The sequence below is a fragment of the Eulemur rufifrons genome, chromosome 7, assembly GCF_041146395.1.
Source record: "Eulemur rufifrons isolate Redbay chromosome 7, OSU_ERuf_1, whole genome shotgun sequence".
Lineage (NCBI taxonomy): Eukaryota > Metazoa > Chordata > Mammalia > Primates > Lemuridae > Eulemur > Eulemur rufifrons.
The window spans coordinates 116321794-116341170 of NC_090989.1; the positions used below are offsets into that span (position 1 = coordinate 116321794).

The 19377-nt window shown below is 42.3% G+C and overlaps 1 protein-coding gene across 1 annotated transcript in view; it reads right to left on the minus strand.

The window, feature by feature from the left end:
- The window catches only part of CLSTN2 (calsyntenin 2), a 359457-nt gene that overhangs the window by 126510 nt on the left and 213570 nt on the right, over positions 1–19377 (minus strand). Inside the window, exons 3-4 of the mRNA XM_069472011.1 lie at positions 10410–10605; positions 9517–9725 (exon numbers count right to left, since the gene is read on the minus strand). Of these exons, the coding sequence (XP_069328112.1) occupies positions 9517–9725; positions 10410–10605 (405 nt within the window). The remainder of the gene's footprint in view (positions 1–9516; positions 9726–10409; positions 10606–19377) is intronic.

Sequence of the window (19377 nt, forward strand, 5' to 3'; positions counted from 1 at the left end):
GGTCTGCAAAGCATGTGACATTAAGCAGACCAAACACTATTGATTGTGGTAGAAAAATAAACCCCCAAGCTGGATCCTTGGCCTGGGTTGTTGCCACTCCAATTCTGTAATAAGTCTTAATGAAACCATCTGAGAACTAATTTACCTTCTCCACCACCAGCAACTTCATATATGTGAAAATGAGTTTCAAAGCACAGAATTAGAAGCATTAGGTTGAAAATGAGTACAATATTGTGACCAATTTTTGCATGGGAGAAGGTCATATTTGGATAAGCCACACATTTAAAATTTTTTGAAAGCTCAGAAAAAGCATTAATTTTGCCTCTGTTACAATTGCATTTTTTCTCTAATATTTGGATGATTTTTTTCCTACTAATGTCTTCTCAGGAGACCTGAGCCCACAGTTAATTCAGGTGAGCTGCAGTCCCTTGCACCTATTTCTCCAGGTCCAAAAGAACCTGGGAAAAAAAATCAGTACCTACTTTGTATGTTAGTGACAGTAATTTTTTTGAAAACTCTGAGGGAGTGGGGATGGGGGTTGGGGTGGTGTGAGATAAACACACTTACCAGTATCTTCCTCCTGGTGGAATTTATATTGGGACAACAACCTTTCTGGAGAGCTACTTGCAAATACATGCCAGGTGCTTTGAAATTGCTCATACCTTTTAGGCATGCAATTCCTGATCTAAAAGTTGATCCTGGGAAAATGATAAAACTTGCAGATACATGTGCAAATATGATCATCTATTATTCATTACACTGAAAAATAGTCTGATAGTAAGTGAATAGGTAAGTATAAAAGTTTATGCATAAAATGAAATGCTGTTCAGCAGTAGAAGTGGTGATTATAATTTTTAAGAATGGGGGAAAATACATATAAGCAAATGTTAAGCGCATAAAGGAAGGACAAAGAAAAGAAAGGCCTTAATTTTGTTTAAAAAGTTCACAGGAAAACTGTTGGAAATATGGTAAATTGTTAATAGTGGCTATCTTTGGCAGGATTATGGGTGACTTATTTCATTCTTCGTACTTTTCTGTGCTTCCCAAATTTCCCACACCAGGCAGAGGTGGCAAGAGAGGAAAGGAGCATTTTCATTCCCTTTAAGAATAAGCAGACGTTGGGACACACTTGGCTCAGAAGCGTGGGCGTCCATCACTCGCCAGGGCAGCCATCTGACAGAAGGAGCCCAGCTGAGGCTGTACGAAGACCAAACAACTGCTTGAAAAGGAGAAAAATCTGCCAAGTGGTACCTGGGCATCACTGCGGCCCTGCTGCCCCTTCGCTGTCATTCCCCGACACGGCTGAGTGGTGGCTTGTGCCAGACGCTCTAGCGAGTGCCTTGTTGGCACTAGTTCAGGTAACAATCACATTGCACAGCTACAATATTTAATTCCCATTTTACTAGTAAGGTTCTGAGCCAAGGTTCAAATGACTTGACTGCACACACATACGCACACACACCGTGGTGGATGTAGGATTAAAACACACGTTGAGATTTTTTTGCCAGCTCTATTGAGGTATGATTGATAAAAAATGTATATATTTGTCATGTACAACATGACATTTTAATATATGTACACATTATGAAATGACTAGCAAGCTATTTAACATATGTCATCTCACATAGTAACCTTTCTTGTGTGTGTGGCAAGAGTACTTGAGATCTACTCTCAGCAAGTTTCAAGTATTCAATACATTATTCTTAACCATAGTCACCCTACTGTATACTAGGCCTTCAGTACTTATTTATCTTATAACTGAAGGTTTGTACCCTTTGACAAATATCTTGTCTTCCCCCTGCCCCCAGCCCCGGGCAACCACCATTTTACTCTATTACTGTGAATTTGGTCTTTTCAAGATTTCACATATAAATGAGATCATCCAGCGTTTGTATTTCTGTGTCTGGCTTATTTCACTTAGTTTAAAGTCCTTCAGGTACATCCAAGTTGTTGCAAATGGCAGAATTTACTTCTTTTTAAAGGCTGAATAATACTACATTGCCTGTGTTTGTGTGTGTGTGTGTGTGTGTGTGTGTGTGTATGTATCTCTCACTTTTTTTAATCCATTCATCTATTGACAGAAACTTAGTTTGTTTCTGTATCTCGCTATTGTAAATAATACTGCAATGACTATGGGAGTGCCAACATCTTCTCAAGATAGTGATTTTTTTCCCCATGGATTAAAAAAAATTCCAAAAGTGGGATTGCTGGATCATACCGTAGTTCTATTTTTAATTTTTTGAGGAAACTCCATGCTGTTTTCCATAATAGCTGTATCAGTTTACATTCCTCCCAGCAGTGGACAAGGATCTCTTTTCTCCATATTCTCACCGACATTTATCTTTTGACTTTTTGATAATAGCTACCCTAATAGTTGTGAAGTGATATCTCATTGAAGTTTTGATTTGCATTTCACTGATGTTAGTAATATTGAGCATCTTTTCATATTCCTCTTGGCCATTTGTATGTCTTCTTTGGAAAAATGCTCATTCAGGTCCTCTGCCCATTTTTAAATAAGGTTATTTGTATGTGGTTTTTCTTCTTTTTTTTTGCTATTGAAGTTGTATGAGTTTGTTACATATTTTGTTTTTTGTTTGTTTGTTTGTTTCACCTGTTATTTTTATTTTTTAAAAAATCTAGCCATTAGAAACCTTAAAATTACATATTTCACTCACATGGTATTTCTATTGGACAGCTCTGTTCTTTTTGTTACATATTTTGGATGATTCCTTACTGGATATATGATTTGCAAATATTTTTCCCCATTCTGTAGTTTGCCTTTTCATTTTATTAATTATTTGCTTTGCAGAAGCTTTTTGCTTTGACATAGTCCCACTTGTTTTTTCCCTTGTGTTTCCTTTGCTTTTGGTGTCAAATCCAAAAAATCATTGCCAAAAACAATGTCCATGTTTTTTCCTAGGAGTTTTGTGATTTCAGGTCTATGTCTTTAATTCATTTTGGATTGATTTTGTGTAAGAGAAAGGTCCAATTTCCCTTCCTCCCTCTCTTCTTTCCTTCCTTTCTCTCTTTCTCTCTCTCTTTTTTTGCTTCTGGATATTCAGTTTTCCCTGTGTGATTTATTGATGAGTCCATTCTTTTCCCGTTATGTATTCTTAGTGACTTTATTGAAAATTAGCTAACCGTATGTGTGTGGATTTATTTCTGAGCTCTCTATTCTGTTTCATTGGTTTATATGTCTGTTTTTATGCCAGCACCAAACTGTTTTGATTACTATACGTTTTAATATAGTTTGAAATCAGGATGGTTGATGCCTCTCAGTTGTTATCTTTGCTTAAAATTGCTTTAGCTAATTAGGGTCTTTTGTGGTTCCAGAAGAATTGTAGGATTTTTTTTGTTGTTGTTGTTACTGTGAAAACTTCCATTGGAATTTTTGATAGAAACTGCAATGAATCTGTATATCACTTGGGTATATGGGCATTTTAACAATATTAATTTTTCTAATGCATGAACATGGAATATCTTTCCATTTATTTTTGTTTTCTACAATTTTTTTCATGAATGTTTCATAGTTTTCAGTGTACAGGTCTTTCACCTCCTTGGTTAAATTTATTTCTAAGTATTTTATTCTTTTTGATGCTATTGTCAATGTAATTGTTTTCCTCATTTCTTTTTTGGGTAGTTTGTTGTTAGTGTATAGAAAAGCAACTAATTTTTGTATTGCTTCTGTATCCTGAAACTTTACTGAATTTGCTTATTAGTTCTAACAGTTTTTGGTGGGGTCTTTAGGGCTTTTTATATATAAAATCATGTCATCTGCAAACAGAGACAGTTTTACTTCTTCCTTTCTGATTTGGATGCCTTTTGTTCATTTCTCTTACCTAATTGTTTTGGATAAAATTTCCAGGACCATCTTGAATACAAGTGGCAAGAGTGGTCATCCTTGTCTTTTTTCTGATCTTAGAGTAAAAGCTTTCAATATTTTACTGTTGAGTATGATGTTAGCTGTGGGCTTATGATATATGGCCTTTACTGTACTTAGAACATTCCTTCTGTATCTTATTTGGTTGAGAGTTTTTATCATACAAGGATGTTGAATTTTGTCAAATGTTTTTTCTGCATCTATTGAGATGATCACATGGTTTTTGTCCTTCCTTTTGTTAATGTGGTATATCATATTTATTGATTTGTATATGGCAAACCTTCTTTGCATCCTGGAGATAAATCCCATTTGAGCATGATCCTTTTATTGGTTTGCTAGTGTTTTTTTGAGGACTATTTTTGCACTTATGTTTATCAGGAATATTGGTCTGTAATTTTCTTTTCTTGTAGTGTCCTTGTCTGACTTTGGTGTCAGGGTAATGCCAACCTAGAACAATGACTTGGGAAGTGTTCTATCCTCTTCATTTTTTTGGATAAACTTGAGAAGAATTAGTATTAGTTCTTCATTAAATGCTTGGTAGAATTCAGCTATAAAGTCATCAGGTCCTGGGCTTTTCTTTGATAGAAGTTTTTTTTTTTTTTACTCATTCTATCTTCTTACTCATTATTGGTCTGTTTAGATTCTCTATTTGTTCATGATTAAGTCTTGGTAGGTTGCATGTTTCTAAAAATTTACCCATTTCTCCTAGGTTATCCAATTTGTTGATATACAAATGTTCTTAGCAGTCTCTTATAATCCTTTGTGTTAATGTGGTATTTGTTATAATGTTTCTTCTTTAATTTCTGGTTTTATTTAATTGAGTTCTCTCTTTTTTTCTTAATCTAGCTAAAGGTTTGTCAATTTTGTCTTTTAAAAAAACCAATTTGGTGTCATTGATCTTTTATATTATTTTTCTAGTTTTTGTTTCATTTCTGTTCTGATCATTATTTTCTTCCTTATACTAATTTTGAGCTTACTTTTTTCCTACTTTTTCTAGTTCCTGGAGGTATAACAATAGGTTATTATTTGAAATTTTTTTCTTTTTTAATATAGGCATTTATTGCTATAAAATTCTACTTTAGAACTGCTTGTGCTACAACTGATAAGTTTTGTTATGTTATGTTTTCATTTTCATTTGTCTCAAAATATTTTTTAAAATTTCCTTTTTGATTTCTTCTTTGACCCATTGGTTGTTTTAGGTGCATGCTGTTTAATTTCATATATTTGTGAATTTTCCAGTTTTTCTACTGTTGTTAATTACTAGTTTCATACCATTGTGTTTGGAAAAGATACTTCATATGATTTGAATCTTCTTAAATTACAGACTTGTTCTATGGCTATAGTGAATGCTTACAGTTTTATGTTGCCTCGGCATCCAGTTTGAATATAAGCTGGACTTCCTTATACCAGAAGTAGGGCTCAGTCACCCTTGACACTGTTTCCAGTCCTACACCTCCTCCAAGTTTCCTCTATGTGGCCAGTTCAGATAACTGCCTCATACAACTGCCTGCTAGTGGCCACTTCCCTATGGGACTGGCCTCACTGACCCTAACACCCTGCATGGACTGTACAGATATATCACAGTGACTACCTCTCAGTCACTGTGTGACCTTCTGGAACTGTGTGCCTTCTTGCAGTTGTAGGGGCCAGCTGCAGGCACCCATGTAATGGTGGGGACAGGGGTTAGGCCAGTTGCATGTTCATGTGTACCTGTGGGGTTCCAACTGGTGGTGTGCATATGTGTGGCTGCAGAGGCCAGCTGTAAGTGCAAGCACCGTGGTGGGGGCAGGTGATGGGGTACCAGGGTTGGCTGCATGTATATATGCAGCTGTAGGGGCCAAGGCTGGTGTGTACATGTGTGGAGTTCTAGGGGCCAGCTGTGGGCACATAAGCCAGTGGATGCCCATGATGGGGATTGGTGGCTCTGTGTGCATGTACAGCTGCAGGGACCAGTTGTAGGTGCAAGCATGGTGGTGGGGGCCAATGATGGGAGTTAGGGCTGTCTGCTTGTGTGGGTGCAGCTATAGGGGATGGGGTTGGTAGAAAGCATACATGTGGCTTCATGATCCAGCTGTAGGCACTTGCTCAGTTCTAAGACCTGGTGACAGGGTGGGGCCAACTGTTGATAGGCACATGGCTAAGCAGTTAGCCAGCAATGCACACATGATGGTGAGGGATGGGTTTGTAGCAGGGGCCCAGGACATTCTGGGGCTCATACACTATGGCTATGCTGGGTTTCTGGGTTGGGGAACTGACAGCGGCAGCACCTAGGGCTTCTTTGGGACGGTATAGGGAGAGGGATGATGGCTCAGGCACCTGGAAACTGTAAAAGTAAAAAACCGTGGGATCCTCAGTGGCAAAATTTGCAGGGGTCCCCTGTGGCTGTGCTGGTTGTTCATTTCCTCAGTGGCAGAAGCTGCTGGAGCCCTCTGCAGAGCAGGCTACTGGGGTCCACAATGGTGAAACTGTGGGGTCCTTGGCAGTGAAAGCTGGGCTGGGGGGCACTGTGTGGTGGCTGTGAGGGCTACTGAGGTCCTCAAGGGGAGAAGGCTGCTGGGGTCCTGTGCGGAGCATGCTGCTGGGGACCATGATGGCACCTGCCACATGTCTGGTACTGATAACCTCTGTGCTTCTTCCTTGTGCCTATTTGTCTCCAGATGTCTCAGCTATGCTGGTCTCCACTGCAATCCAGGTGGGGTAAAACTGAAATGGGTCATTTGGAAAGTGCTCTGAAAGGCTGAAAAGCTGATTGTAGTCCTCACTCTCCTTTCCTTGGCAAGTGGAACTTGAGAGCTGGGGAGTTCTTTCTCTGTGGTGAGCAGTGCTGGGAAAGGGGATAGGATGATGCAAATAAAATGAAACTACTCTTCCTACACTTTTCGTGTAGTTATTCTCATTTATTCTTCCACCTTGTTGCTGTTGCTACTTAACTGGGCTCTTGAGCTCTCCTGGAACTATTTTCTTTCATATATAGCTGTCCACTAGTTGTTTTTTGCAGAGGGAACAAAGGCTGGGGTCTTCTACTCTGCCATCTTGCTGACATCACCCACACTTTGTGTTTAGGAATTTAAACACCACTGCCATGCATCCCTGTCAATTATTATTGAGGAAGAACAACTTGATGGAAAGACCTTGGGGCCAACACTCAGGGGACCTGGGTTCCAGTCCCAACTCTGCCACTAGTGTGACAGTATTATAAGGCAAGCTCTTTATGTTTTAGACTCAGTTCTTCCATTTGTCCAATGGAAATAAGGATCCAGGCCCTGCCTAGCTCAGGGAGACTGGCCAGGCACCATCATCTGGGGACCTATAAGCCCTCTGAAATGGATCTTGAACTTCCCCAAAGGAAGGTAATGTCTCAAACTCACAGGTACCTGGTTATAATTTCAGCCTGAAAATCCACGGGGAGTGAATAAACTTCATATCCCAATCACCCAGGTAAATATCTAATAATTGTGGCACCATTAATTGAGTACTCCCTATACGCCAGGTACCCTGCAAACATTCTCCGCACACTGCTTCCCCTTGAGGCTTCACAGCCCCCCAGTGAGGGAGGGGCTGCTGCCGCCACGATTTCACAGGGAGCAATCCAAAGGCAGGGAGGCCGAGGACCTTGGGTGGGAAGAGGTTGAATCTCTCGTTAAAGACGGGTCAGGCTGACTCCACATAGTGTCTTCCATCCTCCCTGCTGCCTCTCTTCTTCCCATAAGCAAAAAGCCCGGCGGCCTGGAGGGGTTAGGAGAGATCAACCTGAAGCCATGGGGTGCGGAGGTGGGGGAAATTTCGGCCTCAAGGAGCAGGCCCTCAACGCATAGCACTTTCACTTCTGTGTATGCAAAGAACTTCTTCAAGGAGCTGGAAAAGTCGCCAGGAGAAGTGATGGACAAGGGGCAATCGGGAAGCTCATTAGAATGGGAGTCACTTCCTTGTCTGCCTCCTGGGCCCTGCCTTCCTTACTTGGAGAACTTGGAGAGCTGCTTTTGTACACCTCGCTGCTGAGGGCCCCGCTCCCTGGGAGTGACCACTCTCCTCTCCGTCTTACATTGTAAGCCAAAGTTGAAGGCAGAGGCCTGGCAGAGGCCCATTACTCACTTTTAATGAGACAGCCAGGGAAATAAATTGGCATATGTTAGTGAAATGACTCATCAAGGTGAGTAATTATCTTCATGACTGGGGCAGTTTACCCTCCAAAGAAAGAATTTGCATCTCATCTCTCACTGGGATGTGGCCCTCCAGCACTGGGACAGGAGGCCAAGCGGAGCAGGACACTGCGCACAGACACCCCCACTTGTCTACTCTTGCTGTGCACCACGGACTTGTCACTCCCTAAAGTCCAAAGCTTTCGTGGGACAGACTGCACAATTGATCTAAACCCAGAGGAGAAACATGCCAAGCAGTTGTTTTATATTTTATGGTGTGGTGTGTGTGTCTGTGTGGTGGGGACAGAGTAGGCATTTCACAGGGCCTGTAGGAGAAGCTATCAGGGAATAGTTCTGGCAGCTTCACTAATTAAAATTACCCTTTTCTTAGTTCTGAACCAAACTTTAATTAAAAGTCCTGTATTTCCTCCTTTACTTTCTTGTGTGCAATATTGTATCCTGCACAATTAGCATCTAGTCATGTCCTGGTGTTTAATTGTCATTTCCACGTGTTTGGGAATTTTACAAGGAAATTATCTCATTGCTATTTTTTTCTATCTTATGCATATTAGTTGTGTCTTCCAAGACTGGTCATAAGCTACTTGAGGTCAAGGATGGGGTTGTCTCCTTGGCTTTCATCCTCTCTGGCTTCTGCTGCAGTCTCAGGATGCAGAAGACTATATCACAGAGTATGTCTCTCCCTGGTCTCAATATCAAGAAGCTATCTCCTAAAGGCCTGCAAGCAGGTGACTAATATTATTTCCTTCTATACATTGGCTACCAGGAGGCTCAGAACTGATTTGTTGCCTCACCCTGGCTCGTGGCATACTTTGTGAATCAACTTCACCCTTGATGTCAACTAATTTTCCTTTTTCTTTTCCCCCCTAGATGGTAAGCTCCATGTGGACAGGCCCATGTCTGTCTTGAGTTCCATTCTATCCCCATTCCAGTGTCCAGCACCATGCCTGGCACTCAGTAAATTACTACAGAGTATGTGATTTTCAGGTTTGGAACTTTTGCATCTTTGTGTGGTACTTAAATCTTATTTGAAACAAAGCGGGGAAAAACTTACAGACACCCATGCACTCACACTAATAATTAAACAATGTACTTGGCAAATAATTATCATTTGACATGGTGATGGTGTTGAGAATCATAAAGTAGGCTGAGTTGATTGGGCCTCTGCTTGTGGTGTTTACACTACAACAAGTTTTTTTTTTTTTTTTATCCAGATGTGTGGCATTGTGAGTTTTACAGACTGTTCAGTGAGTGGGTTTCTGAGGTTTCCTGGGGTTGTTAGTAGAGCCTGCCAGGTCTGCTAATCATGTACGGCCATTCCCTGGAGTGCAGGACTGAGTTCTGCATTATGGAGCCTAGGCCAAGGATGGCAAGAAAGACATCACCTGCCAATCACATTCAGAGCCCCCATATGGCCTTCAGAGTGGGGGTGGTAGATTTGTTTCCCTGACCCCACTGGGGTCCTCTCAGGACACTTACCGTTTCTGTCAATGGCAAAGGGCACATCCGTCGTGACGATTTCGTAGTTGCAGATCTGGCTGTACTGTGGGGAGCAGTCCTCATCAACAGCCTCCACCTGCAGGATGCTGTCGTAGATCTTGCCCTCCGTCACGACAGCCTTGTAGGCCGGCTCTTTGAAGGTGGGAGCAAACTCATTGACATCCTTCACCTGGATATGGACCACGGCCCTGGGATCACACACAGGAAGGAAGCGATGGTGGTAAAGAAAGAATCACACCAATTTCCCACCCCTCCTGGGGGCACTGACTGGGGTCTTGAGGCCAAGTGAAAGGAGGGCCCACAAGCCAGTTGGGGCAGTTGTCTGACGGTCTGTCCTCCCTCTCACCAGAGACCCTCTCCCTGCCCTCACCCCAATGATCTGAGACAAATCCAGCCCAGAGAGACTCTTTCCTATTCTTTGCCCTTCCCCATTCCCCAGCTTTAGGCAACATGTTTCCTCTTCATTTCTCCCCCTAGTCATTCACTACTCCATTTGGTAAGAATTTAACCCCCTTACTCAGTGTCAGGCTCTGAGCCAAACTCCATAAAGGAACAAGCAGTGACAACCCACAATGAAAAGTGCTGTGACAGAAGCACACAGCACTGCAGAAGCCCAGGGAGAGGTCCCACCCAGGTCAGATGGGCCAGCTTAGGGAGGGCTTCCTGGAAGAGGTGACACCTGAACCCAGTCCTGAAGGCGGAATAGGAGTCTCTTCAAGTGAGGAAGAAGACGTAGAGTATACAGGTGTAGGAAGCACCCTGTGTGGATGGCTGCCAGGGACTGGAGAACTGGCAAGCCATTGAGCAGGGCTGGAGTACCATGGTGTGACAAGGGGGTAAACATATCAAAAGAGCTCTGTCAGGCCACTCACTTGTGTGACTTCTTCCAGGCCGTCTCCCGGGGCCCGGCGCCACAGTCGTAGGCCTGGATGATGAAGGTGTACTCCTTCTGCAGCTCACAGTCGATGGGGCTCTTGGCACGGAGCCGGCCCTCCCCCGACGTCTTGTTGAGCACCACGGCCTCAAAGGGCAGCTCCTGGCCATGGATCTTGAATGCACAGATTTCCCCTGCAGAGGATGGAGGACAGTGAGTGGGCATCCTGACAACTGCCAGATTGAAGACAGCACTTCCATTGACCAGATCTGCAAACCCAGATCCTCCTGCAATTTCCTCTGTGCACATAAAATTGTCAAACCAGAAGAGGCCTCCAGTGGTCCAGACCCACATGTTCATTTCATGGATGGTAAAATTGAAATGTTTTAGGCATGGAAATGCCACCTATCAAGTCTATTCTGGTGGAGAAAGGTGAGAGGCATCGTGCCAGGGAGCTGGCTGATTTTCCAGTTCCCCAGTTCTCCCAGCAGGGTTCCCACTTGCCCTCTGTCCAGTCTGGGATTAGGGAACTTACTCATAGTCAAAAGACAACTGCCCACAGAGGAAAATTTAAAAGGCCATAGTCTTTTGTCCCATGAACACATCCTCACTGCTTGAAAGTGTGGTCCATGAACCAGTGGCATTGGCATCACTTGGGAGCTTGTTAGAAATGTGGAATCCCAGGTCCCACCCAGCCCTCTGGAACCAGAATCTGTGTTTGAACAGGATCTCCAAGGGATTTGTTTGCTCACTATAGTAGCTCAGCTCTTCTCTTTCCTTTACTCCTGGTTTAAACACCCCACATTGCTGCAGCCACATTCTCTCCACCGCTACCACCTCTCCTCTAAGTCTCTCCACCCACCACTTCCCTGTGCAATTTTCTTTTGAAACAGTGGGGGTGAGTCTATGTGAGTTCCAGAGTCCCTGTGGAGCCTGAAAACCTAACCTCTTAAAGAGCTGAACCTGTTGTGAAATGAATGCATTTCTCCTCTTCAGCTGGGCTAATGATTATTGTAACTATTGCTCTGTGACAAAATTATAAGGCCATGAGAATCTCTCTGTTTTCTCAATCAATGGATTTTCATTACTGAACCCCAACTACAAGCAAGCCGTGTAGTAAATGCCTTGGGAAGTGCCAAACAGCCTCATAACTTCTCAGGGAACCACCTGGAGGATTGCTCCCAGGAATATTCTATATTCTAATTCAAGTCTCCCACAGGAGAGAAATCCGCCCCCTCCTTTTACATATATAAGGAAGCATGACCTGCAACGTTTTCTAAGATGTTCAATCAATACCAGTCTTACCTTTACGCTTTTTTTTTTTTTATTTCATTGATCCTCAATCTCATTATGAACATTCCATTTTCACTGCCTCGCCTCCTGGCCACTTCTCAACTGCAGTTGGAATAATGGACAAGGCAGATGGGTTGTGGCCTTGGTTCTAACAAGGAGGCTGGTTCCCATTAGCGGCTGTTGTTTAGATCACTCAGCGTCTCTGTACTGCCCATCCTGACAAGGCTGGTCCCTGTAGCCACCAGGGCAGGAGAACAGGTTTTAGCCGGTCCTCAAGTTTAATTTCCGCCTGAATTAGCTTGGGTTAAATGGATGAACTTCTAAAGTGCCCGTTTTGTGATTCTATCCCAAGATCAGTGCCAATACGAGAATACTACCAACAAATGTGCCCAGACTATTTCTGGGGCTTTGCCTTGAGTGCCCAACCACCGCCGTGGTTATAAGGCTAATCGGACCATTTCTCTTTGATGAGTCAAGTTAGACCTAAAATAGATGAGGGTAATTGTAATCTTCTGTTGGAAATATCTGATGACAACTAAAGTAGTTCTCAAGACACAGAAATCCTTAACAAGAGACAAGGAGAGGAAGGAGGGAAAGGAGAAAGAGAAGAAGAAAGAGGAGATGCAAAGGGAGGGGAAGAGAAAGTAAATGTCAGGGTGACATAGTCCATCTAACAGAATTCAGTTTGATTCAAATCAATAGAGCTAATATTTTGTGAGAGCCAACTAAGTCCCAGGCCTGGAGACACAAGGACAAATAACTTGGGTACCTTAAAACATAAGGATACCTTATACCCAAGTATTCTTTGCCTACTAGAAAAAACAGACAAGTAAACAAGGATAACCAATGCTCACTTAGTTTCACCAGCTCAGTCTCAGACAGGATTAGTCCCTTTTGAACAAAACCTAGAATTCACATCACCCTTACTTATCCTACCTCTTCACCTGACACTTGTGTTCAGGTTGCAAAAAAATTTGTTCATTTATCTATCCACTCATTCACCTTATAAATATTTATTAGGTCTATGTGCCAGGCACTGGTGAAGCAATGACAAACTAAGCCAGGCCCAGCCCTGGCCTGCAAGCTGCTTGCGGTGTGTGGGGGAGGGAAGTAAGCAGTCAATAATCACACACTAAATGGACAATGGTGGTTGGGATGTGTGCATGTAACGAGAGCCATGTGGTGCTAAGAGCCTTCTGACCTGGTCTGGCAAGGAGCCTTCTGACCTGGTCTGGCAGAGCAGGGAGGGCTTCTCTGAGGATGTGACGGCTGTGCTGAGATCACAGGAAGTGAAAGTGGAAGACACCTGGGCCATGAGGAGCAAATCCTGTTTCGGGCAGAGGGGCAGCATGCCTTAGGACCCTTCAGCAGGAAGGAGCGTGGTGAGTCCAAGGGACCACAGACTCCAGTGTGGCAGGGGTGAAGGCCATGACACAGGACTGGCTTCATGAGTCTGTCACCTGAGAGCCACCCAGAGCCCTCTTCTCAGAAGTGCCCTGAGCTAGGTTTAAACCTCTGCTGTCTCCATCTTAAAACTCTTAATAATTTTATCTTTGAACTTGCATTTTGTAAATGAAGTCTGGTGGGACAGTGGATCATGTCATGAGCAGAGGAGATGGGCACAATATGTCTGTCCACTGTGTCTTGCTGCCCCGTGCACATATAGCACTCAGAACTCCAGCAGAACCACGAGTCGATGTGTGGGAGTTCAGTCAGAACAAGGTAAGCAGGCATGTTACATCTTCAACTGATGAAGCAGGAAGCTGACCTCCTCAAGAGGCCACACTTTCCCACACTTTGTTTGAACCAGAACTTGCTTCAAATGCAGAAAGAAGGCAGTGGCAAACCAAGAAGCATGACATTCAAGTCACCCTGCTGTATCCTTTCTTACTCATGTTCCTTTCTGTCTTAGCCAACCACAGATGCTGAAAATGATGGCAGAGAGGAAAAGGAAAGATCACACAACCCATACATAGTTTCTTTTCTTTTTAGGCTGCCCTTACTATCAGTAAGCCAAAAATAGAGAGCGTTGGTAGAATGCACACGTATAAAAAAGTGAAGTAAAAACAGCTGAGTTTGTTTTGTGTAGCATTTACACTGCTCTGGTAAGAATTTAATATGTATGCATACATGAACTACAAAACACAAATTCTGTGATTTGGGGATTATGCACACCAGTTAAATGCTCTTACATTTGGATTTAAAACTGACATTGCACAACATAAAGATACATGGTAAAATTCAGGCCAATAGTTTAAAATTTTCTTCACTTAGAACTATACCAAATTGCAAATTGAAAACACTGTGACAAGTTGAGAGAGAGACTGTGGAAGAAAGGTACCAGAATGAAGTCCTAGGACGAAGAATATTTAAAACTGCAGTTCTCAGCGCCAGTGTATGACATATTGGGCTGTCTTGATCTTTTGTGAGGGCTGTCACTAGAATTTGTTGTCACTAATAAAGCACTGCAGTGGGAGGATGGTGTACTTAAAAGTAAAAGATCAGACCTAATGGTTTCCATATAAAGATATCACTTTCAAAATCTCCTTTCCAACATCCTGTTTTGGGCGGGAGAGCTAGCGTGCTGGGAGTCGTGTGTGCACAACGCGCAGATGAGTGAGCACATGAGGCCGGCAGTGCCAGGCCGCGGGGCCTCAGCTGCCCTCCACATGGGCTGTGGCCCACAGTGGCTGAACTGGGCTTCGCCAAGAGCCCCTTGGGGGCCAGACCAGAAGGCAAGGCCCCGCCACGCCTGGGTGGGGCATGACGGCCCCGACCCCTCAGTCCTGTCCGTATCTCACAATTACCATCTGCCCAGCAATCATGCACCTCCCAAGACACAAGCAGAAGTTGTAGCTGTCTTTTAATACCTAAGACTTTGAGAGAAAAGCCTTTACATTAATTTTTAGAGTATATTTTGCTTCTTCCCTTGAATATCCTTGAACAACAGATTGTGTTGCTTCCATTTTTTAGATGAGAAAATTGAGTCTCAGAAAAATTAAGTGTTTCAACCAAGGTCACTTTGACAGCAAGCAGCAGACCAAGGGCGGAATCCAGCGCTCCCTTCGCTCTTTCCTGCTGCTTACTGCTGGGCGTGATGTTCCAGGACGGTGGTTTTCAAAGTGTCATCTGTAGACTCCTAGAGTCCCCAAGGCTCTTTCTAGGGGCCCACAAAGTCAAAATGATCATTAGATTAATACAAAGATATTATTTGACTTTTCCACTGTGTTGGTATTTGCCCTGATGACATAAAGGCAATGGCAAGTAAAAGTGCTAGTGTCTTAGCTGCACCTAACGGCATCCTTCCCCACAACATAGTCACAGTTTAAAAAAAGTCAATTGCACTTAAGAATGACTATAATGATGCAAGAAATATTATTAATTTTATTCACTCTCAACCCTTGAGTTCATGTCTTTTTAATATTCTGTGTGACAAAATGAAAAATACACACAAAGCACCTCGGCACGGCAAAGTATGCTGGTTTGTCCCTAGGAAAAACATTTGTGTGATCGAAGTTAATTGTGAACTAACCAGGAACTTTTTTCATGGAATGACATTTTTTACTTAAAAGAATGATTGACAGACAAACTATGCTTATTCAAACTTGAGTGCATGGCAGACATTTTTTGAAGTAAGCCTGTCATTTCAAGGAAAACAACTGATAGTATTCATTGCCAATGGTTAGATTCAAGCTTTCAATTTTGGAAAACTCGTGCCTGCTAGTGTGAGCTTAACAATTTGCCAATATTTTAATACTTCTCTGAGGAGATGTATAATGATGTTAATGAATATCACTGTGATATGTGACTTTTTGATATAGTATAATGAAATATGTCAACTTTGGAAAGATCTACTTAACAATGAACGAGTATTTTCCAAACAACCAATGCATAATGTTACACAGTCCTATATGGGGTAAAAGATTCAAAGTGTAGGGTAGTCCAATGGATTTTAATGTAACAGTGTGCAATGGACTGAACGTTTATGTCCCGCCAAATTCATGTTGAAACGAAATATCCAAAGTAATGATGTTAGGAGATGGGGCTTTGGGGAGTTGAATAGATCCATTAGGAGATGGGGCTTTGGGGAGTTGATCCCACATTAATGGGATTAATGCCCTTATAAAAGTGGCTCCAGAGAAATTCCTCGTCCCTCCTGCCACGTTAGGTTACGGTGACAAGATGCCATCTATGAGGAAACGAGCTCCCAACACATATTGAATGCTCCAGCTCCTTGATCCTGGATTTCTCAGGCCAGAACTGTGAGAAATAAATTTCTGTTCTTTATTACTTGTGGATTTATGGTGTAATATTAGAGAATAATATCTACAACTGTCTGAAAATATTATTAAAATTCTTCTCCCTTTCCCAACTACATACCTGGGCAAGGCCATATTTTCTTTATGTACTTCAACCTAAACAACATATCACAACAGATTGAAGGCAGAAGCAGGTAAGAGGATCTAGCTGTTTTCTATTAATCTAGACATTAAAGAGATGGCAAAAATGTAAATACTGCCACTCTTCTCACTAATTTATTTTGTTTTGGAAAATATATTATTTGTCAAACTATGTTATTTATATTACCTGTAATGAGTTTATTATTGTCATTTTTAAATACATTAAGCATTTTAAAGTTCATCAGTTTGAATTTCTGACACAGTGAATATTGATAGATATAAGACAATCTCTTGGAGGTCCTGAAGAATATTTAAGAGTATAAAAGGGACAGGAGATCAAAAAAGCTTAAGAACTGATATTCTTGTATCAACCATAGTTTCCACCCAGCTCATGAGTCCCTATCTTGTTCCCAATGCTCAAAACATGACCCATCACCCTGCAGGGAACTCCCAACCTCAGAGCAACCCAATTTGCTTTGTATTTCACAGTTGGGGACATTTGTAGGGAGAGTATCGAGGCAGAATTTTACAATCACATCATAAATTGTTAGGGGCAGGGAACTTCATTTCCACATCTTCATCCCAATCTGGGGCTACACCAGCCACACTGGAATTCTAGTTCTGTGGCCAACTACCTGTGTGACCTCAGGCAAGTCACTTACCTCTCTGTGCCTGTTATCTCACCTGTAAAATGGGATGATATTAATAATAATGACCTCATAGAGGTGTTGATTTGGGGGAGGCTTAAATGAGTTAATACATACAAAACACTTACCAGTGCCTTATATGAAGTAGGCACTATGTAATCGTTAGCTTTTATCACTGTTACTATATTGAAGAAAAGTCACATACCTCTGGCAATCTCTTGTTTCTGTTTGAGAACTGAAATGGCTGAATGTGGAGATCAGTTCACCATCAGAAATATTTTGAATGTCACATGTGTCATTCAAAAACAATCTGACTCTTTGAAGCACCTTGCAACTATTATCCACGTCTTACACGCTCTTTCCCCTGACCATCATTGGCCAATGCCAGTATCCTGTGCATTTGTGTAATCTCATCCAGGGCGAGCACTGACCCATGAGGAGAGTTTAGTGAGGGAATGTTTTAGTTTGACTGTTTTTTTGCTCATCACAGGGACTAATGGCTTTTGCTGGGCAAGAGTCAGGGGTGCTAAATATCCTGCCCTGAGCAGGTCAGGTATATACCATCTTACCCCGGACAGCCATAGTGTTCCATAAGCTGGTCCCCTGGGAGCAAACACCTGGCTGAGTCTACGCCCCTAGGTCTGAGGAAAAAGATGAGTTTCACAAAGCCTTCTGCTCTAAGTTGCCGGAGGTCCCTCCGGATGGAGTACGGCACCATCTGCTCTCAGCGGCATGCACCGCCCTCCCTGGCACACACCTGGCGGACACTCAGCACTGACCACACTGCCAGAGGGCTGGGCGGAGGAAGTCTTTAAAGTCCACTTCTCGTGGAATCATCTGTAGTCACTTTAAATATAATAAAAATGAAAGGACAAATGCTAATCACATCAAGAGGTAATCATGTTCAGAATATCAAATTAGGGCTGAACTTAGAAATAAATCTATATTTTAACAAAAAAGTTGACTTTAAGCCCTCCCACTTCATATTAAAAACTTAAAACCTTCAAAAGTAGAACACCAAAGGGAAGGGTTCTCTGGAGGTCACTTCGGGTGCTGCTTCACATGTCTGGGTGGGGGGTGCTCGGACAGACCTTGGGTTGAGTCCCAGCTCTGCCCTTCGCAGAGGGGTGACCTTCGGTGGTTTCCAGGTTCCACTTTGTTATAGCTGGGAATAGTAACCACGCCCAATCCTGAAAGTACCACGAGGCTACGATGACACAGTAAGTGTGAAAGAGCTCTGGAAGTGTAAAGGTCTATCTGCTTTTTATTATTACAGTTATAATAAATTCTGCCTTCGAGCCTGTAAGCTTCTAGGTGCATATGACAACTTACCGTGGTTCCCGTTAGAAACCAGAGGCGGAAGGAGGTTGTCACCACATGTAGCTTTCTAGCTACTTGGAATTGAGCTAAATAAAACATCCTCTTTTTTTTTTTATTTTAAAAGTCATTTTTCTGGAGCTTTGTGCCAAGATCACAATTCCTTCTTTTTGGAAGATTAACACAACAGCTATTATGTTTCTGGAACAATGAATGAAGATGACGTATTGTCCCGTCTTTGGCAATATTGTTGGATGAATAAATGATATAAAAACTTATATATGCTGAGAGACTTGGAGAGGTCCCTGTGACTCAGAGAGTTAATAATTTGGTCAAATAGAGCTTGAAGAGAGGTTGAATGGTTATTTGGTCTGCTTGGTGCCTAGTGGTTCCGGAATTGAAGGACTCCAAGTACAAAAACATACTGTCTTTATTCACTTATTAAATCTTCCCAGGCATAAATAATACAATAAGAAGAAAATGAGCAATAATAACAATAATAATTTACAAAAATCACTGTAACTCACATTTACTGAGTGTTCAGTATAAGCCAGGTACTTATATACGGCAACCGTGGAAACAACCTGCATCTCTGTATGCCCTGACCTGCCTGGCTAGGGATTGGAGATTTGGTTGAATCAGAAACCAGCTCTGTTTTTGCAGACAGAAAAAGGAGGCAGATGAACAAAATGTTAGGTGCAACTAAGTACTGCAAACGCTGTAATAGGTGACTTTTGTGGATGTTGTAAGAACACAAATGATGATGGATCAACCTCATCTCCTAAATACTTCCAGAATCAGCTGTTTGTTGTCTCGTGGCCACCACAGAGGAATGCTGTATCTGCAAGATGGAAGGAGTTTCAGCCTAAACTCTCCTGAGACAAGACCCTATCCCCTGGACACTGTTACATCTCCCTCTTCACAGTGGCGTTTCAATTCTGCTATTCCAAGACATTGCAGGTAGCATAAGTCAGTGCCTAAAAGTCAGATGAACTTAGATTCAAACCCTAACTCTTCACTTGTCAACTTTGTAACCTTGAAAAATAACCTCTCCTTACCTCCATTTCCCCATCTGTAAAATGGGAATAAAACCATCTTTCTCTTATGGTAACCACATCATAATCAGAAGAGAACTTTCTTTTTTTTTTTTTTTTAAATGAAAATGTACTATGGCAGAAACAGGGTTGAGTAATTTGTACAAAGCTATCTAATTTAATTCACACAACAGTTTTATAAGGAAGCCGGCAGACAGTGATGGCAGACCAGATCCAAAAGGCATTTCCCTAGTTCTCCTCTGTTTCCCTTTTCC